Raw genomic sequence first — 23,657 nt, 5'->3', positions numbered from 1 at the left:
GAGAGATGATAGTGTCTCTACTGATACCTGGTGTAATATGGATAGAAGGAGAGATGATAGTGTCTCTACTGATACCTGGTGTAATATGGATGATAGAAGGAGAGATGATAGTCTCTACTGATACCTGGTGTAATATGGATGATAGAAGGAGAGATGATAGTGTCTACTGATACCTGGTGTAATATGGATGATAGAAGGAGAGATGATAGTGTCTACTGATACCTGGTGTAATATGGATGATAGAAGGAGAGATGATAGTGTCTCTACTGATACCTGGTGTAATATGGATGATAGAAGGAGAGATGATAGTGTCTCTACTGATACCTGGTGTAATATGGATGATAGAAGGAGAGATGATAGTGTCTCTACTGATACCTGGTGTAATATGGATGATAGAAGGAGAGATGATAGTGTCTCTACTGATACCTGGTGTAATATGGATGATAGAAGGAGAGATGATAGTGTCTAATGATACCTGGTGTAATATGGATGATTGAAGGAGAGATGATAGTGTCTCTACTGATACCTGGTGTAATATGGATGATAGAAGGAGAGATGATAGTGTCTCTACTGATACCTGGTGTAATATGGATAGAAGGAGAGATGATAGTGTCTCTACTGATACCTGGTGTAATATGGATGATAGAAGGAGAGATGATAGTCTCTACTGATACCTGGTGTAATATGGATGATAGAAGGAGAGATAATAGTGTCTCTACTGATACCTGGTGTAATATGGATGATAGAAGGAGAGATGATAGTGTCTCTACTGATACCTGGTGTAATATGGATGATAGAAGGAGAGATAATAGTGTCTCTACTGATACCTGGTGTAATATGGATGATAGAAGGAGAGATGATAGTGTCTCTACTGATACCTGGTGTAATATGGATGATAGAAGGAGAGATGATAGTGTCTATTGATACCTGGTGTAATATGGATGATAGAAGGAGAGATGATAGTGTCTCTACTGATACCTGGTGTAATATGGATGATAGAAGGAGAGATGATAGTGTCTACTGATACCTGGTGTAATATGGATGATAGAAGGAGAGATGATAGTGTCTACTGATACCTGGTGTAATATGGATGATAGAAGGAGAGATGATAGTGTCTACTGATACCTGGTATAATATGGATGATAGAAGGAGAGATGATAGTGTCTCTACTGATACCTGGTGTAATATGGATGATAGAAGGAGAGATGATAGTGTCTACTGATACCTGGTGTAATATGGATGATAGAAGGAGAGATGATAGTGTCTACTGATACCTGGTGTAATATGGATGATAGAAGGAGAGATGATAGTGTCTCTACTGATACCTGGTGTAATATGGATGATAGAAGGAGAGATGATAGTGTCTCTACTGATACCTGGTGTAATATGGATGATAGAAGGAGAGATGATAGTGTCTACTGATACCTGGTGTAATATGGATGATAGAAGGAGAGATGATAGTGTCTACTGATACCTGGTGTAATATGGATGATAGAAGGAGAGATGATAGTGTCTACTGATACCTGGTGTAATATGGATGATAGAAGGAGAGATGATAGTGTCTACTGATACCTGGTGTAATATGGATAGAAGGAGAGATGATAGTGTCTCTACTGATACCTGGTGTAATATGGATGATAGAAGAAGAGATGATAGTGTCTCTACCGATACCTGGTGTAATATGGATGATAGAAGGAGAGATGATAGTGTCTACTGATACCTGGTGTAATATGGATGATAGAAGGAGAGAGGATAGTGTCTACTGATACCTGGTGTAATATGGATAGAAGGAGAGATGATAGTGTCTCTACTGATACCTGGTGTAATATGGATGATAGAAGGAGAGATGATAGTGTCTACTGATACCTGGTGTAATATGGATGATAGAAGGAGAGATGATAGTGTCTCTACTGATACCTGGTGTAATATGGATGATAGAAGGAGAGATAATAGTGTCTCTACTGATACCTGGTGTAATATGGATGATAGAAGGAGAGATGATAGTGTCTCAACTGATACCTGGTGTAATATGGATGATAGAAGGAGAGATGATAGTGTATCTACTGATACCTGGTGTAATATGGATGATAGAAGGAGAGATGATAGTGTCTACTGATACCTGGTGTAATATGGATGATAGAAGGAGAGAGGATAGTGTCTACTGATACCTGGTGTAATATGGATAGAAGGAGAGATGATAGTGTCTCTACTGATACCTGGTGTAATATGGATGATAGAAGGAGAGATGATAGTGTCTATTGATACCTGGTGTAATATGGATGATAGAAGGAGAGATGATAGTGTCTCTACTGATACCTGGTGTAATATGGATGATAGAAGGAGAGATGATAGTGTCTCTACTGATACCTGGTGTAATATGGATGATAGAAGGAGAGATGATAGTGTCTACTGATACCTGGTGTAATATGGATGATAGAAGGAGAGATGATAGTGTCTACTGATACCTGGTGTAATATGGATGATAGAAGGAGAGATGATAGTGTCTACTGATACCTGGTATAATATGGATGATAGAAGGAGAGATGATAGTGTCTCTACTGATACCTGGTGTAATATGGATGATAGAAGGAGAGATGATAGTGTTCTACTGATACCTGGTGTAATATGGATGATAGAAGGAGAGATGATAGTGTCTACTGATACCTGGTGTAATATGGATGATAGAAGGAGAGATGATAGTGTCTCTACCGATACCTGGTGTAATATGGATGATAGAAGGAGAGATGATAGTGTCTCTACTGATACCTGGTGTAATATGGATGATAGAAGGAGAGATGATAGTGTCTACTGATACCTGGTGTAATATGGATGATAGAAGGAGAGATGATAGTGTCTACTGATACCTGGTGTAATATGGATGATAGAAGGAGAGATGATAGTGTCTACTGATACCTGGTGTAATATGGATGATAGAAGGAGAGATGATAGTGTCTACTGATACCTGGTGTAATATGGATAGAAGGAGAGATGATAGTGTCTCTACTGATACCTGGTGTAATATGGATGATAGAAGAAGAGATGATAGTGTCTCTACCGATACCTGGTGTAATATGGATGATAGAAGGAGAGATGATAGTGTCTACTGATACCTGGTGTAATATGGATGATAGAAGGAGAGATGATAGTGTCTACTGATACCTGGTGTAATATGGATAGAAGGAGAGATGATAGTGTCTCTACTGATACCTGGTGTAATATGGATGATAGAAGGAGAGATGATAGTGTCTACTGATACCTGGTGTAATATGGATGATAGAAGGAGAGATGATAGTGTCTCTACTGATACCTGGTGTAATATGGATGATAGAAGGAGAGATAATAGTGTCTCTACTGATACCTGGTGTAATATGGATGATAGAAGGAGAGATGATAGTGTCTCAACTGATACCTGGTGTAATATGGATGATAGAAGGAGAGATGATAGTGTATCTACTGATACCTGGTGTAATATGGATGATAGAAGGAGAGATGATAGTGTCTACTGATACCTGGTGTAATATGGATGATAGAAGGAGAGAGATAGTGTCTACTGATACCTGGTGTAATATGGATAGAAGGAGAGATGATAGTGTCTCTACTGATACCTGGTGTAATATGGATGATAGAAGGAGAGATGATAGTGTCTACTGATACCTGGTGTAATATGGATGATAGAAGGAGAGATGATAGTGTCTCTACTGATACCTGGTGTAATATGGATGATAGAAGGAGAGATGATAGTGTCTCTACTGATACCTGGTGTAATATGGATGATAGAAGGAGAGATGATAGTGTATCTACTGATACCTGGTGTAATATGGATGATAGAAGGAGAGGTGATAGTGTCTACTGATACCTGGTGTAATATGGATGATAGAAGGAGAGATGATAGTGTCTACTGATACCTGGTGTAATATGGATGATAGAAGGAGAGATGATAGTGTCTCTACTGATACCTGGTGTAATATGGATGATAGAAGGAGAGATGATAGTGTCTCTACTGATACCTGGTGTAATATGGATAGAAGGAGAGATGATAGTGTCTCTACTGATACCTGGTGTAATATGGATGATAGAAGGAGAGATGATAGTGTCTACTGATACCTGGTGTAATATGGATGATAGAAGGAGAGATGATAGTGTCTCTACTGATACCTGGTGTAATATGGATGATAGAAGGAGAGATGATAGTGTCTCTACTGATACCTGGTGTAATATGGATGATAGAAGGAGAGATGATAGTGTCTCTACTGATACCTGGTGTAATATGGATGATAGAAGGAGAGATGATAGTGTCTCTACTGATACCTGGTGTAATATGGATGATAGAAGGAGAGATGATAGTGTCTCTACTGATACCTGGTGTAATATGGATGATAGAAGGAGAGATGATAGTGTCTACTGATACCTGGTGTAATATGGATAGAAGGAGAGATGATAGTGTCTCTACTGATACCTGGTGTAATATGGATGATAGAAGGAGAGATGATAGTGTCTCTACTGATACCTGGTGTAATATGGATGATAGAAGGAGAGATGATAGTGTCTCTACTGATACCTGGTGTAATATGGATGATAGAAGGAGAGATGATAGTGTCTCTACTGATACCTGGTGTAATATGGATGATAGAAGGAGAGATGATAGTGTCTACTGATACCTGGTATAATATCGATGATAGAAGGAGAGATGATAGTGTCTACTGATACCTGGTGTAATATGGATAGATAGGAGAGATGATAGTGTCTACTGATACCTGGTGTAATATGTGATAGAAGGAGAGATGATAGTGTCTACTGATACCTGGTGTAATATGGATGATAGAAGGAGAGATGATAGTGTCTACTGATACCTGGTGTAATATGGATGATAGAAGGAGAGATGATAGTGTCTCTACTGATACCTGGTGTAATATGGATGATAGAAGGAGAGATGATAGTGTCTACTGATACCTGGTGTAATATGGATGATAGAAGGAGAGATGATAGTGTCTACTGATACCTGGTGTAATATGGATGATAGAAGGAGAGATGATAGTGTCTCTACTGATACCTGGTGTAATATGGATGATAGAAGGAGAGATGATAGTGTCTCTACTGATACCTGGTGTAATATGGATGATAGAAGGAGAGATGATAGTGTCTCTACTGATACCTGGTGTAATATGGATGATAGAAGGAGAGATGATAGTGTCTACTGATACCTGGTGTAATATGGATGATAGAAGGAGAGATGATAGTGTCTCTACTGATACCTGGTGTAATATGGATGATAGAAGGAGAGATGATAGTGTCTACTGATACCTGGTGTAATATGGATGATAGAAGGAGAGATGATAGTGTCTACTGATACCTGGTGTAATATGGATGATAGAAGGAGAGATGATAGTGTCTACTGATACCTGGTGTAATATGGATGATAGAAGGAGAGATGATAGTGTCTCTACTGATACCTGGTGTAATATGGATGATAGAAGGAGAGATGATAGTGTCTACTGATACCTGGTGTAATATGGATGATAGAAGGAGAGATGATAGTGTTCTACTGATACCTGGTGTAATATGGATGATAGAAGGAGAGATGATAGTGTCTCTACTGATACCTGGTGTAATATGGATGATAGAAGGAGAGATGATAGTGTCTACTGATACCTGGTGTAATATGGATGATAGAAGGAGAGATGATAGTGTCTCTACTGATACCTGGTGTAATATGGATGATAGAAGGAGAGATGATAGTGTCTCTACTGATACCTGGTGTAATATGGATGATAGAAGGAGAGATGATAGTGTCTCTACTGATACCTGGTGTAATATGGATGATAGAAGGAGAGATGATAGTGTCTCTACTGATACCTGGTGTAATATGGATGATAGAAGGAGAGATGATAGTGTCTCTACTGATACCTGGTGTAATATGGATGATAGAAGGAGAGGTGATAGTGTCTACTGATACCTGGTGTAATATGGATGATAGAAGGAGAGATGATAGTGTCTCTACTGATACCTGGTGTAATATGGATGATAGAAGGAGAGATGATAGTGTCTCTACTGATACCTGGTGTAATATGGATGATAGAAGGAGAGATGATAGTGTCTCTACTGATACCTGGTGTAATATGGATGATAGAAGGAGAGATGATAGTGTCTCTACTGATACCTGGTGTAATATGGATGATAGAAGGAGAGATGATAGTGTCTACTGATACCTGGTGTAATATGGATGATAGAAGGAGAGATGATAGTGTCTACTGATACCTGGTGTAATATGGATGATAGAAGGAGAGATGATAGTGTCTCTACTGATACCTGGTGTAATATGGATGATAGAAGGAGAGATGATAGTGTCTCTACTGATACCTGGTGTAATATGGATGATAGAAGGAGAGATGATAGTGTCTCTACTGATACCTGGTGTAATATGGATGATAGAAGGAGAGATGATAGTGTCTACTGATACCTGGTGTAATATGGATGATAGAAGGAGAGATGATAGTGTCTACTGATACCTGGTGTAATATGGATGATAGAAGGAGAGATGATAGTGTCTCTACTGATACCTGGTGTAATATGGATGATAGAAGGAGAGATGATAGTGTCTCTACTGATACCTGGTGTAATATGGATGATAGAAGGAGAGATGATAGTGTCTCTACTGATACCTGGTGTAATATGGATGATAGAAGGAGAGATGATAGTGTCTCTACTGATACCTGGTGTAATATGGATGATAGAAGGAGAGATGATAGTGTCTCTACTGATACCTGGTATAATATGGATGATAGAAGGAGAGATGATAGTGTCTCTACTGATACCTGGTGTAATATGGATGATAGAAGGAGAGATGATAGTGTCTCTACTGATACCTGGTGTAATATGGATGATAGAAGGAGAGATGATAGTGTCTCTACTGATACCTGGTGTAATATGGATGATAGAAGGAGAGATGATAGTGTCTCTACTGATACCTGGTGTAATATGGGATAGAAGGAGAGATGATAGTGTCTCTACTGATACCTGGTGTAATATGGATGATAGAAGGAGAGATGATAGTGTCTACTGATACCTGGTGTAATATGGATGATAGAAGGAGAGATGATAGTGTCTCTACTGATACCTGGTGTAATATGGATGATAGAAGGAGAGATGATAGTGTCTCTACTGATACCTGGTGTAATATGGATGATAGAAGGAGAGATGATAGTGTCTCTACTGATACCTGGTGTAATATGGATGATAGAAGGAGAGATGATAGTGTCTCTACTGATACCTGGTGTAATATGGATGATAGAAGGAGAGATGATAGTGTCTACTGATACCTGGTGTAATATGGATGATAGAAGGAGAGATGATAGTGTCTACTGATACCTGGTGTAATATGGATGATAGAAGGAGAGATGATAGTGCTCTACTGATACCTGGTGTAATATGGATGATAGAAGGAGAGATGATAGTGTCTACTGATACCTGGTGTAATATGGATGATAGAAGGAGAGATGATAGTGCTCTACTGATACCTGGTGTAATATGGATGATAGAAGGAGAGATGATAGTGTCTCTACTGATACCTGGTGTAATATGGATGATAGAAGGAGAGATGATAGTGTCTACTGATACCTGGTGTAATATGGATGATAGAAGGAGAGATGATAGTGTCTACTGATACCTGGTGTAATATGGATGATAGAAGGAGAGATTATAGTGTCTCTACTGATACCTGGTGTAATATGGATGATAGAAGGAGAGATGATAGTGTCTACTGATACCTGGTGTAATATGGATGATAGAAGGAGAGATGATAGTGTCTACTGATACCTGGTGTAATATGGATGATAGAAGGAGAGATGATAGTGTCTCTACTGATACCTGGTGTAATATGGATGATAGAAGGAGAGATGATAGTGTCTCTACTGATACCTGGTGTAATATGGATGATAGAAGGAGAGATGATAGTGTCTCTACTGATACCTGGTGTAATATGGATGATAGAAGGAGAGATGATAGTGTCTCTACTGATACCTGGTGTAATATGGATGATAGAAGGAGAGATGATAGTGTCTAATGATACCTGGTGTAATATGGATGATTGAAGGAGAGATGATAGTGTCTCTACTGATACCTGGTGTAATATGGATGATAGAAGGAGAGATGATAGTGTCTCTACTGATACCTGGTGTAATATGAGATAGAAGGAGAGATGATAGTGTCTCTACTGATACCTGGTGTAATATGGATGATAGAAGGAGAGATGATAGTGTCTCTACTGATACCTGGTGTAATATGGATGATAGAAGGAGAGATGATAGTGTCTACTGATACCTGGTGTAATATGGATGATAGAAGGAGAGATGATAGTGTCTACTGATACCTGGTGTAATATGGATGATAGAAGGAGAGATGATAGTGTCTCTACTGATACCTGGTGTAATATGGATGATAGAAGGAGAGATGATAGTGTCTCTACTGATACCTGGTGTAATATGGATGATAGAAGGAGAGATGATAGTGTCTCTACTGATACCTGGTGTAATATGGATGATAGAAGGAGAGATGATAGTGTCTCTACTGATACCCGGTGTAATATGGATGATAGAAGGAGAGATGATAGTGTCTAATGATACCTGGTGTAATATGGATGATTGAAGGAGAGATGATAGTGTCTCTACTGATACCTGGGTGTAATATGGATGATAGAAGGAGAGATGATAGTGTCTCTACTGATACCTGGTGTAATATGGATAGAAGGAGAGATGATAGTGTCTCTACTGATACCTGGTGTAATATGGATGATAGAAGGAGAGATGATAGTCTCTACTGATACCTGGTGTAATATGGATGATAGAAGGAGAGATAATAGTGTCTCTACTGATACCTGGTGTAATATGGATGATAGAAGGAGAGATGATAGTGTCTCTACTGATACCTGGTGTAATATGGATGATAGAAGGAGAGATAATAGTGTCTCTACTGATACCTGGTGTAATATGGATGATAGAAGGAGAGATGATAGTGTCTCTACTGATACCTGGTGTAATATGGATGATAGAAGGAGAGATGATAGTGTCTATTGATACCTGGTGTAATATGGATGATAGAAGGAGAGATGATAGTGTCTCTACTGATACCTGGTGTAATATGGATGATAGAAGGAGAGATGATAGTGTCTACTGATACCTGGTGTAATATGGATGATAGAAGGAGAGATGATAGTGTCTACTGATACCTGGTGTAATATGGATGATAGAAGGAGAGATGATAGTGTCTACTGATACCTGGTATAATATGGATGATAGAAGGAGAGATGATAGTGTCTCTACTGATACCTGGTGTAATATGGATGATAGAAGGAGAGATGATAGTGTCTACTGATACCTGGTGTAATATGGATGATAGAAGGAGAGATGATAGTGTCTACTGATACCTGGTGTAATATGGATGATAGAAGGAGAGATGATAGTGTCTCTACTGATACCTGGTGTAATATGGATGATAGAAGGAGAGATGATAGTGTCTCTACTGATACCTGGTGTAATATGGATGATAGAAGGAGAGATGATAGTGTCTACTGATACCTGGTGTAATATGGATGATAGAAGGAGAGATGATAGTGTCTACTGATACCTGGTGTAATATGGATGATAGAAGGAGAGATGATAGTGTCTACTGATACCTGGTGTAATATGGATGATAGAAGGAGAGATGATAGTGTCTACTGATACCTGGTGTAATATGGATAGAAGGAGAGATGATAGTGTCTCTACTGATACCTGGTGTAATATGGATGATAGAAGGAGAGATGATAGTGTCTCTACCGATACCTGGTGTAATATGGATGATAGAAGGAGAGATGATAGTGTCTACTGATACCTGGTGTAATATGGATGATAGAAGGAGAGAGGATAGTGTCTACTGATACCTGGTGTAATATGTGATAGAAGGAGAGATGATAGTGTCTCTACTGATACCTGGTGTAATATGGATGATAGAAGGAGAGATGATAGTGTCTACTGATACCTGGTGTAATATGGATGATAGAAGGAGAGATGATAGTGTCTCTACTGATACCTGGTGTAATATGGATGATAGAAGGAGAGATGATAGTGTCTCTACTGATACCTGGTGTAATATGGATGATAGAAGGAGAGATGATAGTGTCTCAACTGATACCTGGTGTAATATGGATGATAGAAGGAGAGATGATAGTGTCTCTACTGATACCTGGTGTAATATGGATGATAGAAGGAGAGATGATAGTGTCTACTGATACCTGGTGTAATATGGATGATAGAAGGAGAGAGGATAGTGTCTACTGATACCTGGTGTAATATGTGATAGAAGGAGAGATGATAGTGTCTCTACTGATACCTGGTGTAATATGGATGATAGAAGGAGAGATGATAGTGTCTACTGATACCTGGTGTAATATGGATGATAGAAGGAGAGATGATAGTGTCTCTACTGATACCTGGTGTAATATGGATGATAGAAGGAGAGATGATAGTGTCTCTACTGATACCTGGTGTAATATGGATGATAGAAGGAGAGATGATAGTGTCTACTGATACCTGGTGTAATATGGATGATAGAAGGAGAGATGATAGTGTCTACTGATACCTGGTGTAATATGGATGATAGAAGGAGAGATGATAGTGTCTACTGATACCTGGTATAATATGGATGATAGAAGGAGAGATGATAGTGTCTCTACTGATACCTGGTGTAATATGGATGATAGAAGGAGAGATGATAGTGTCTACTGATACCTGGTGTAATATGGATGATAGAAGGAGAGATGATAGTGTCTACTGATACCTGGTGTAATATGGATGATAGAAGGAGAGATGATAGTGTCTCTACTGATACCTGGTGTAATATGGATGATAGAAGGAGAGATGATAGTGTCTCTACTGATACCTGGTGTAATATGGATGATAGAAGGAGAGATGATAGTGTCTACTGATACCTGGTGTAATATGGATGATAGAAGGAGAGATGATAGTGTCTACTGATACCTGGTGTAATATGGATGATAGAAGGAGAGATGATAGTGTCTACTGATACCTGGTGTAATATGGATGATAGAAGGAGAGATGATAGTGTCTACTGATACCTGGTGTAATATGTGATAGAAGGAGAGATGATAGTGTCTCTACTGATACCTGGTGTAATATGGATGATAGAAGGAGAGATGATAGTGTCTCTACCGATACCTGGTGTAATATGGATGATAGAAGGAGAGATGATAGTGTCTACTGATACCTGGTGTAATATGGATGATAGAAGGAGAGATGATAGTGTCTACTGATACCTGGTGTAATATGGATGATAGAAGGAGAGATGATAGTGTCTCTACTGATACCTGGTGTAATATGGATGATAGAAGGAGAGATGATAGTGTCTACTGATACCTGGTGTAATATGGATGATAGAAGGAGAGATGATAGTGTCTCTACTGATACCTGGTGTAATATGGATGATAGAAGGAGAGATGATAGTGTCTCTACTGATACCTGGTGTAATATGGATGATAGAAGGAGAGATGATAGTGTCTCTACTGATACCTGGTGTAATATGGATGATAGAAGGAGAGATGATAGTGTATCTACTGATACCTGGTGTAATATGGATGATAGAAGGAGAGATGATAGTGTTCTACTGATACCTGGTGTAATATGGATGATAGAAGGAGAGATGATAGTGTCTCTACTGATACCTGGTGTAATATGGGATAGAAGGAGAGATGATAGTGTCTCTACTGATACCTGGTGTAATATGGATGATAGAAGGAGAGATGATAGTGTCTCTACTGATACCTGGTGTAATATGGATGATAGAAGGAGAGATGATAGTGTCTCTACTGATACCTGGTGTAATATGGATGATAGAAGGAGAGATGATAGTGTCTCTACTGATACCTGGTGTAATATGGATGATAGAAGGAGAGATGATAGTGTCTCTACTGATACCTGGTGTAATATGGATGATAGAAGGAGAGGTGATAGTGTCTACTGATACCTGGTGTAATATGGATGATAGAAGGAGAGATGATAGTGTCTCTACTGATACCTGGTGTAATATGGATGATAGAAGGAGAGATGATAGTGTCTCTACTGATACCTGGTGTAATATGGATGATAGAAGGAGAGATGATAGTGTCTCTACTGATACCTGGTGTAATATGGATAGATAAGGAGAGATGATAGTGTCTCTACTGATACCTGGTGTAATATGGATGATAGAAGGAGAGATGATAGTGTCTACTGATACCTGGTGTAATATGGATGATAGAAGGAGAGATGATAGTGTCTCTACTGATACCTGGTGTAATATGGATGATAGAAGGAGAGATGATAGTGTCTCTACTGATACCTGGTGTAATATGGATGATAGAAGGAGAGATGATAGTGTCTCTACTGATACCTGGTGTAATATGGATGATAGAAGGAGAGATGATAGTGTCTCTACTGATACCTGGTGTAATATGGATGATAGAAGGAGAGATGATAGTGTCTCTACTGATACCTGGTGTAATATGGATGATAGAAGGAGAGATGATAGTGTCTACTGATACCTGGTGTAATATGTGATAGAAGGAGAGATGATAGTGTCTCTACTGATACCTGGTGTAATATGGATGATAGAAGGAGAGATGATAGTGTCTCTACTGATACCTGGTGTAATATGGATGATAGAAGGAGAGATGATAGTGTCTCTACTGATACCTGGTGTAATATGGATGATAGAAGGAGAGATGATAGTGTCTCTACTGATACCTGGTGTAATATGGATGATAGAAGGAGAGATGATAGTGTCTACTGATACCTGGTGTAATATCGATGATAGAAGGAGAGATGATAGTGTCTACTGATACCTGGTGTAATATGGTGATAGAAGGAGAGATGATAGTGTCTACTGATACCTGGTGTAATATGGATGATAGAAGGAGAGATGATAGTGCTCTACTGATACCTGGTGTAATATGGATGATAGAAGGAGAGATGATAGTGTTCTACTGATACCTGGTGTAATATGGGATAGAAGGAGAGATGATAGTGTCTCTACTGATACCTGGTGTAATATGGATGATAGAAGGAGAGATGATAGTGTCTCTACTGATACCTGGTGTAATATGGATGATAGAAGGAGAGATGATAGTGTCTACTGATACCTGGTGTAATATGGATGATAGAAGGAGAGATGATAGTGTCTCTACTGATACCTGGTGTAATATGGATGATAGAAGGAGAGATGATAGTGTCTCTACTGATACCTGGTGTAATATGGATGATAGAAGGAGAGATGATAGTGTCTCTACTGATACCTGGTGTAATATGGATGATAGAAGGAGAGATGATAGTGTTCTACTGATACCTGGTGTAATATGGATGATAGAAGGAGAGATGATAGTGTTCTACTGATACCTGGTGTAATATGGATGATAGAAGGAGAGATGATAGTGCTCTACTGATACCTGGTGTAATATGGATGATAGAAGGAGAGATGATAGTGTCTACTGATACCTGGTGTAATATGGATGATAGAAGGAGAGATGATAGTGTCTACTGATACCTGGTGTAATATGGATGATAGAAGGAGAGATGATAGTGTCTCTACTGATACCTGGTGTAATATGGATGATAGAAGGAGAGATGATAGTGTCTACTGATACCTGGTGTAATATGGATGATAGAAGGAGAGATGATAGTGTCTCTACTGATACCTGGTGTAATATGGATGATAGAAGGAGAGATGATAGTGTCTCTACTGATACCTGGTGTAATATGGATGATAGAAGGAGAGATGATAGTGTCTACTGATACCTGGTGTAATATGGATGATAGAAGGAGAGATGATAGTGTCTCTACTGATACCTGGTGTAATATGGATGATAGAAGGAGAGATGATAGTGTCTCTACTGATACCTGGTGTAATATGGATGATAGAAGGAGAGATGATAGTGTCTCTACTGATACCTGGTGTAATATGGATGATAGAAGGAGAGATGATAGTGTCTCTACTGATACCTGGTGTAATATGGATGATAGAAGGAGAGATGATAGTGTTCTACTGATACCTGGTGTAATATGGATGATAGAAGGAGAGATGATAGTGTCTCTACTGATACCTGGTGTAATATGGATGATAGAAGGAGAGATGATAGTGTCTCTACTGATACCTGGTGTAATATGGATGATAGAAGGAGAGATGATAGTGTCTCTACTGATACCTGGTGTAATATGGATGATAGAAGGAGAGATGATAGTGTCTCTACTGATACCTGGTGTAATATGGATGATAGAAGGAGAGATGATAGTGTCTCTACTGATACCTGGTGTAATATGGATGATAGAAGGAGAGATGATAGTGTCTCTACTGATACCTGGTGTAATATGGATGATAGAAGGAGAGATGATAGTGTCTCTACTGATACCTGGTGTAATATGGATGATAGAAGGAGAGATGATAGTGTCTCTACTGATACCTGGTGTAATATGGATGATAGAAGGAGAGATGATAGTGTCTCTACTGATACCTGGTGTAATATGGATGATAGAAGGAGAGATGATAGTGTCTCTACTGATACCTGGTGTAATATGGATGATAGAAGGAGAGATGATAGTGTCTCTACTGATACCTGGTGTAATATGGATGATAGAAGGAGAGATGATAGTGTCTCTACTGATACCTGGTGTAATATGGATGATAGAAGGAGAGATGATAGTGTCTCTACTGATACCTGGTGTAATATGGATGATAGAAGGAGAGATGATAGTGTCTCTACTGATACCTGGTGTAATATGGATGATAGAAGGAGAGATGATAGTGTCTCTACTGATACCTGGTGTAATATGGATGATAGAAGGAGAGATGATAGTGTCTACTGATACCTGGTGTAATATGGATGATAGAAGGAGAGATGATAGTGTCTCTACTGATACCTGGTGTAATATGGATGATAGAAGGAGAGATGATAGTGTCTCTACTGATACCTGGTGTAATATGGATGATAGAAGGAGAGATGATAGTGTCTCTACTGATACCTGGTGTAATATGGATGATAGAAGGAGAGATGATAGTGTTCTACTGATACCTGGTGTAATATGGATGATAGAAGGAGAGATGATAGTGTCTCTACTGATACCTGGTGTAATATGGATGATAGAAGGAGAGATGATAGTGTCTCTACTGATACCTGGTGTAATATGGATGATAGAAGGAGAGATGATAGTGCTCTACTGATACCTGGTGTAATATGGATGATAGAAGGAGAGATGATAGTGCTCTACTGATACCTGGTGTAATATGGATGATAGAAGGAGAGATGATAGTGTCTACTGATACCTGGTGTAATATGGATGATAGAAGGAGAGATGATAGTGTCTCTACTGATACCTGGTGTAATATGGATGATAGAAGGAGAGATGATAGTGTCTACTGATACCTGGTGTAATATGGATGATAGAAGGAGAGATGATAGTGTCTCTACTGATACCTGGTGTAATATGGATGATAGAAGGAGAGATGATAGTGCTCTACTGATACCTGGTGTAATATGGATGATAGAAGGAGAGATGATAGTGCTCTACTGATACCTGGTGTAATATGGATGATAGAAGGAGAGATGATAGTGTTCTACTGATACCTGGTGTAATATGGATGATAGAAGGAGAGATGATAGTGCTCTACTGATACCTGGTGTAATATGGATGATAGAAGGAGAGATGATAGTGTCTACTGATACCTGGTGTAATATGGATGATAGAAGGAGAGATGATAGTGTCTACTGATACCTGGTGTAATATGGATGATAGAAGGAGAGATGATAGTGTTCTACTGATACCTGGTGTAATATGGATGATAGAAGGAGAGATGATAGTGTCTCTACTGATACCTGGTGTAATATGGATGATAGAAGGAGAGATGATAGTGCTCTACTGATACCTGGTGTAATATGGATGATAGAAGGAGAGATGATAGTGTCTCTACTGATACCTGGTGTAATATGGATGATAGAAGGAGAGATGATAGTGTCTACTGATACCTGGTGTAATATGGATGATAGAAGGAGAGATGATAGTGTCTCTACTGATACCTGGTGTAATATGGATGATAGAAGGAGAGATGATAGTGTCTCTACTGATACCTGGTGTAATATGGATGATAGAAGGAGAGATGATAGTGTCTCTACTGATACCTGGTGTAATATGGATGATAGAAGGAGAGATGATAGTGTCTCTACTGATACCTGGTGTAATATGGATGATAGAAGGAGAGATGATAGTGTCTCTACTGATACCTGGTGTAATATGGATGATAGAAGGAGAGATGATAGTGTCTCTACTGATACCTGGTGTAATATGGATGATAGAAGGAGAGATGATAGTGTCTCTACTGATACCTGGTGTAATATGGATGATAGAAGGAGAGATGATAGTGTCTCTACTGATACCTGGTGTAATATGGATGATAGAAGGAGAGATGATAGTGTCTCTACTGATACCTGGTGTAATATGGATGATAGAAGGAGAGATGATAGTGTCTCTACTGATACCTGGTGTAATATGGATGATAGAAGGAGAGATGATAGTGTCTCTACTGATACCTGGTGTAATATGGATGATAGAAGGAGAGATGATAGTGTCTCTACTGATACCTGGTGTAATATGGATGATAGAAGGAGAGATGATAGTGTCTCTACTGATACCTGGTGTAATATGGATGATAGAAGGAGAGATGATAGTGTCTCTACTGATACCTGGTGTAATATGGATGATAGAAGGAGAGATGATAGTGTCTCTACTGATACCTGGTGTAATATGGATGATTGACCATGTGGCTCAGGTGGTAGAGCATGGTGCTTACAAAGCCCAGGGTTGTGGGTTCTATTCCCACTGAAGACCAGTATGTAAATGTAGGCACTCACTATGACTAAAATGTAAATAGTAGAAGAATAGTAGAGCTGGGCTCAGTGCTTTAAAGACGAAGATGCAGGACAGGAATATGAATGATGCTTGATATGTTAACTTGGCATATTATACTGTTACCGGGTCATATAGACCCCTTTCTGTTTTTGCAAACATTGCCGCAGGAAGGGCGATACACGCAAGTTGGTGACAGAACACACACAAAAAAACACCTCTCTTTACATGTTGCTTATGAGTGCATTTCAGACTACTTTTGGATTATAACTTGATTTTAAGGCTTGTATGAATGTCCTGCTTAATATAATGTGTGTGTCATCATCGCAAATTCGACTGCATTATATATATATATTTTTAAACACTTGAACTTCAACCAGTAAAATGGCTCTTAGGAGAGCTTTTGCTACAGCCTACAGTATGTCAATGAGCGTTAGCATTCTAGCCAACAACTGCTGCATTTGCAAAGTTCACATCCAAATATAATCTTAGTGACTGTTCAGGCAAGAATCAAAACATCATTGTAAGCGTATGAGAACCCCAAAAAGTTATTTTGTTTAGAAGTAATAAAAACTTAAATTCAGGCTATGTTGAATTGGCGCAGATGGCGACAGCTTTTTTTCATGCAGCCAAGAGTCACGGGCATCTGTGCGTGACGTCAGTGTGTCGTGTACTGGAAAAGGGTCTATATCAATCAATCAATCAATAAATAAATAAATCAATAAATCTTACCCATCTGGTCAGATCGAAGTCCAGCTAAGGGCATCCGTCGCTGAGGAGAGGCGCTTCTGGAGCGCGCTACCCGGTGTTTAAATTTCTTCTTGTACTCACTGATGCCCTGTGCATGTGAGTGTGACAATCCAAACATTAGGAAATAGCATAGGAATACATTACTTACTATAGTGTTTAAGTGGGATATATTTAGCAAATAGCATGCCTTTTAAAAGAACTGTAAGCATCATGCATGTACAAACATTTGCATGATTTGGGTTGGTCAGATGTTGCCTAGGAAACAGATTGGCTCCATTTGTTTGAAGTAAATCTGTGAACTGAGATTGCAGCTACAGCATATCTAGCAAGTTAGCAGCTGTATAGGCCTCAGTTTCTAAACCATAGTATCAGGCTGATTCATCATACTAACGCCATAAACCATACTGTACTGTCTTTATCTAGGCTGATTCAACATACTAACGCAATAAACCATACTGTACTGTCTTTATCTAAGCTGATTCATCATACTAACGCCATAAACCATACTGTACTGTCTTTATCCAGGCTGATTCATCATACTAACGCCATAAACCATACTGTACTGTCTTTATCTAGGCTGATTAATCATACTAACGCCATAAACCATACTGTACTGTCTTTATCCAGGCTGATTCATCATACTAACGCCATAAACCATACTGTACTGTCTTTATCTAGGCTGATTCATCATACTAACGCCATAAACCATACTGTACTGTCTTTATCCAGGCTGATTCATCATACTAACGCCATAAACCATACTGTACTGTCTTTATCTAGGCTGATTCATCATACTAACGCAATAAACCATACTGTACTGTCTTTATCTAGGCTGATTCATCATACTAACGCCATAAACCATACTGTACTGTCTTTATCCAGGCTGATTCATCATACTAACGCCATAAACCATACTGTACTGTCTTTATCTAGGCTGATTCATCATACTAACGCCATAAACCATACTGTACTGTCTTTATCCAGGCTGATTCATCATACTAACGCCATAAACCATACTGTACTGTCTTTATCTAGGCTGATTCATCATACTAACGCCATAAACCATACTGTACTGTCTTTATCCAGGCTGATTCATCATACTAATGCCATAAACCATACTGTACTGTCTTTATCTAGGCTGATTCATCATACTAACGCCATAAACCATACTGTACTGTCTTTATCTAGGCTGATTCATCATACTAACGCAAATAAACCATACTGTACTGTCTTTATCCAGGCTGATTCATCATACTAACGCAATAAACCATACTGTACTGTCTTTATCCAGGCTGATTCATCATACTAACGCAATAAACCATACTGTACTGTCTTTATCCAGGCTGATTCATCATACTAACGCAATAAACCATACTGTACTGTCTTTATCTAGGCTGATTCATCATACTAACGCCATAAACCATACTGTACTGTCTTTATCTAGGCTGATTCATCATACTAACGCAATAAACCATACTGTACTGTCTTTATCCAGGCTGATTCATCATACTAACGCCATAAACCATACTGTACTGTCTTTATCCAGGCTGATTCAACATACTAACGCCATAAACCATACTGTACTGTCTTTATCTAGGCTGATTCATCATACTAACGCAATAAACCATACTGTACTGTCTTTATCCAGGCTGATTCATTATACTAACGCCATAAACCATACTGTACTGTCTTTATCTAGGCTGATTCATCATACTAACGCAATAAACCATACTGTACTGTCTTTATCTAGGCTGATTCATCATACTAACGCCATAAACCATACTGTACTGTCTTTATCTAGGCTGATTCATCATACTAACGCAATAAACCATACTGTACTGTCTTTATCCAGGCTGATTCATCATACTAACGCAATAAACCATACTGTACTGTCTTTATCTAGGCTGATTAATCATACTAACGCAATAAACCATACTGTACTGTCTTTATCCAGGCTGATTCATCATACTAACGCAATAAACCATACTGTACTGTCTTTATCTAGGCTGATTAATCATACTAACGCAATAAACCATACTGTACTGTCTTTATCCAGGCTGATTCATCATACTAAGGCAATAAACCATACTGTACTGTCTTTATCCAGGCTGATTCATCATACTAACGCCATAAACCATACTGTACTGTCTTTATCCAGGCTGATTCATCATACTAAGGCAATAAACCATACTGTACTGTCTTTATCCAGGCTGATTCATCATACTAAGGCAATAAACCATACTGTACTGTCTTTATCCAGGCTGATTCATCATACTAACGCCATAAACCATACTGTACTGTCTTTATCCAGGCTGATTCATCATACTAAGGCAATAAACCATACTATACTGTCTTTATCCAGGCTGATTCATCATACTAACGCAATAAACCATATTAAACAAATCCTCTATTGCCCTTTACAATGTCATGCAGTTGATTTATTTATTTGAAGCCTAGAACATGCGCGTTACTAAGTCTCTCTATTTATCAATAAAAACACGACATAGCCACTGTTAGCCACTGGCAGCTAGTTGACGTTAGCTTATCCGCTTTAGACCATTGTAACGTGTTAGTAAACACTTAGCTAACCAAGCTAATAACCGACACCTTGGAAGTGGGATTTCTTTCCCCGTCTAGCTAGCTATACCTGCAATCGTCGAAGATGGTTTATCCGATGTAATCGCAATGCACGATGTTAGTAAACTAACATTTATTTGTGCGAATGAAACAATGTTTCCATTTCTGTATCAATCGAAACCTCTTCTCCTCACTCAAGCGGTGACGTAGATACTCGACGTCGTGTTGAAAACACTGCGCTAACCAAAGCCAAGAGCTGCATTTCTATTGCACTCGTTCAATGAAAAGTACATTTCTTTACCTTGAAATGTACTGGCATTTTTATTTATTTTTGTTGATAAAGTTCTGGTGTGTCTGTGTTTTCCAGCTAGCTGTTATTGTTGAAAGTTGAAGTTACTTCTGCGAGGTTTCCCTGGCAACGAGCTGCGGCGTCCATCGAGCTGCGCATGCGTGATCATACCTGTTGTAATTTAGAGTGGTCGCCATGTGTCATAGCTATGCTTCAACTGGTGACACATTTTCCTCCCGTCTTCATTTCCACCACAATATAATATAATATAATATAATATAATATAATATAATATAATAGAATATGGACTTTTGCTAGATGTCCATGTTGTGTCATGGACATGCACTTGGACAACTTCACACCATCTATGGACTGATATGGCGCCGGTGAGGATGGCTGCTGTTTTATGGGCTCTTAATTAACCAACCTTGTTATTTTTTGACGTTTTCATCTTAAATCAGTCATGAATCCCCTTGTGACAGAGGGAATGGAAGCTTGTTGTGTGATTCAGGGAGTGGCAATTGAATGCAAGCTTCACAAAAACATTGGGTAACAGGGTTGACGTGTTACACTCGACCCGTTCAGTTTTCCTCCACAAAACAGCAGAAAATGACCAAAAGGAGTAGAACCAGCTCTCCTGCTTTTACACTATATGATTTGACTATTAGATGTTCAATGTTTCTTTTGAAAAAAAATATTTGATAAGGAATAGTTTCACCATATTAAAACGACAGTTCAGTTCACGTATATAAAAAAAAATGTTACCTTTATTTAACTAGGCAAGTCAGTTAAGAACAAAGCGAGAGAGAGGAGCCTACACTGTCTTCAGCCTAATAATAGACAGAGAGAGAGAGGAGCCTACACTGTCTTCAGCCTAATAATAGACAGAGAGAGTGAGGAGCCTACACTGTCTTCAGCCTAATAATAGACAGAGAGAGAGAGGAGCCTACACTGTCTTCAGCCTAATAATAGACAGAGAGAGAGGAGCCTACACTGTCTTCAGCCTAATAATAGACAGAGAGAGAGGAGCCTACACTGTCTTCAGCCTAATAATAGAAAGAGAGAGAGGAGCCTACACTGTCTTCAGCCTAATAATAGACAGAGAGAGAGAGGAGCCTACACTGTCTTCAGCCTAATAATAGACAGAGAGAGAGAGGAGCCTACACTGTCTTCAGCCTAATAATAGACAGAGAGAGAGAGGAGCCTACACTGTCTTCAGCCTAATAAATAGAGAGAGAGAGGAGCCTACACTGTCTTCAGCCTAATAATAGACAGAGAGAGAGGAGCCTACACTGTCTTCAGCCTAATAATAGACAGAGAGAGAGGAGCCTACACTGTCTTCAGCCTAATAATAGACAGAGAGAGAGGAGCCTACACTGTCTTCAGCCTAATAATAGACAGAGAGAGAGGAGCCTACACTGTCTTCAGCCTAATAATAGACAGAGAGAGAGAGGAGCCTACACTGTCTTCAGCCTAATAATAGATAGAGAGAGAGAGGAGCCTACACTGTCTTCAGCCTAATAATAGACAGAGAGAGAGAGGAGCCTACACTGTCTTCAGCCTAATAATAGACAGAGAGAGAGAGGAGCCTACACTGTCTTCAGCCTAATAATAGATAGAGAGAGAGGAGCCTACACTGTCTTCAGCCTAATAATAGATAGAGAGAGAGAGGAGCCTACACTGTCTTCAGCCTAATAATAGACAGAGAGAGAGAGGAGCCTACACTGTCTTCAGCCTAATAATAGACAGAGAGAGAGGAGCCTACACTGTCTTCAGCCTAATAATAGATAGAGAGAGAGAGGAGCCTACACTGTCTTCAGCCTAATAATAGACAGAGAGAGAGAGGAGCCTACACTGTCTTCAGCCTAATAATAGACAGAGAGAGAGAGGAGCCTACACTGTCTTCAGCCTAATAATAGATAGAGAGAGAGAGGAGCCTACACTGTCTTCAGCCTAATAATAGAAGAGAGAGAGAGGAGCCTACACTGTCTTCAGCCTAATAATAGACAGAGAGAGAGAGGAGCCTACACTGTCTTCAGCCTAATAATAGATAGAGAGAGAGAGGAGCCTACACTGTCTTCAGCCTAATAATAGACAGAGAGAGAGAGGAGCCTACACTGTCTTCAGCCTAATAATAGACAGAGACAGAGAGCCTACACTGTCTTCAGCATAATAATAGACAGAGAGAGAGAGGAGCCTACACTGTCTTCAGCCTAATAATAGACAGAGAGAGAGGAGCCTACACTGTCTTCAGCCTAATAATAGACAGAGAGAGAGAGGAGCCTACACTGTCTTCAGCCTAATAATAGACAGAGAGAGAGGAGCCTACACTGTCTTCAGCCTAATAATAGACAGAGAGAGAGAGGAGACTACACTGTCTTCAGCCTAATAATAGATAGAGAGAGAGAGGAGCCTACACTGTCTTCAGCCTAATAATAGACAGAGAGAGAGAGAGGAGCCTACACTGTCTTCAGCCTAATAATAGACAGAGAGAGAGGAGCCTACACTGTCTTCAGCCTAATAATAGACAGAGAGAGAGAGGAGCCTACACTGTCTTCAGCCTAATAATAGACAGAGAGAGAGGAGCCTACACTGTCTTCAGCCTAATAATAGACAGAGAGAGAGAGGAGACTACACTGTCTTCAGCCTAATAATAGATAGAGAGAGAGGAGCCTACACTGTCTTCAGCCTAATAATAGACAGAGAGAGAGAGGAGCCTACACTGTCTTCAGCCTAATAATAGACAGAGAGAGAGGAGCCTACACTGTCTTCAGCCTAATAATAGACAGAGAGAGAGAGGAGCCTACACTGTCTTCAGCCTAATAATAGATAGAGAGAGAGAGGAGCCTACACTGTCTTCAGCCTAATAATAGATAGAGAGAGAGAGGAGCCTACACTGTCTTCAGCCTAATAATAGATAGAGAGAGAGAGAGGTGCCTACACTGTCTTCAGCCTAATAATAGATAGTGAGAGAGAGGAGCCTACACTGTCTTCAGCCTAATAATAGATAGAGAGAGAGAGGAGCCTACACTGTCTTCAGCCTAATAATAGATAGAGAGAGAGGAGCCTACACTGTCTTCAGCCTAATAATAGACAGAGAGAGGAGCCTACACTGTCTTCAGCCT

The 23,657-nt window shown here is 39.4% G+C and overlaps 1 protein-coding gene across 1 annotated transcript in view; it reads right to left on the bottom strand.

The window, feature by feature from the left end:
- Window positions 1–20,576, bottom strand: part of LOC123743836 (nuclear protein MDM1) — a 62,566-nt gene extending 41,990 nt beyond the window's left edge. The window contains exons 1-2 of the mRNA XM_045722524.1: window positions 20,545–20,576; window positions 17,649–17,754 (exon numbers count right to left, since the gene is read on the bottom strand). Coding sequence (XP_045578480.1) covers window positions 17,649–17,754; window positions 20,545–20,562 — 124 coding nt within the window. The 5' untranslated portion in view covers window positions 20,563–20,576. The remainder of the gene's footprint in view (window positions 1–17,648; window positions 17,755–20,544) is intronic.
- Between the last annotated feature and the right edge of the window lie 3,081 nt (window positions 20,577–23,657).

Source organism: Salmo salar, chromosome ssa07 (genome assembly GCF_905237065.1).
Source record: "Salmo salar chromosome ssa07, Ssal_v3.1, whole genome shotgun sequence".
In the NCBI taxonomy this organism is placed as follows: domain Eukaryota; kingdom Metazoa; phylum Chordata; class Actinopteri; order Salmoniformes; family Salmonidae; genus Salmo; species Salmo salar.
This window is presented reverse-complemented; position numbering and strand designations above follow the sequence as displayed.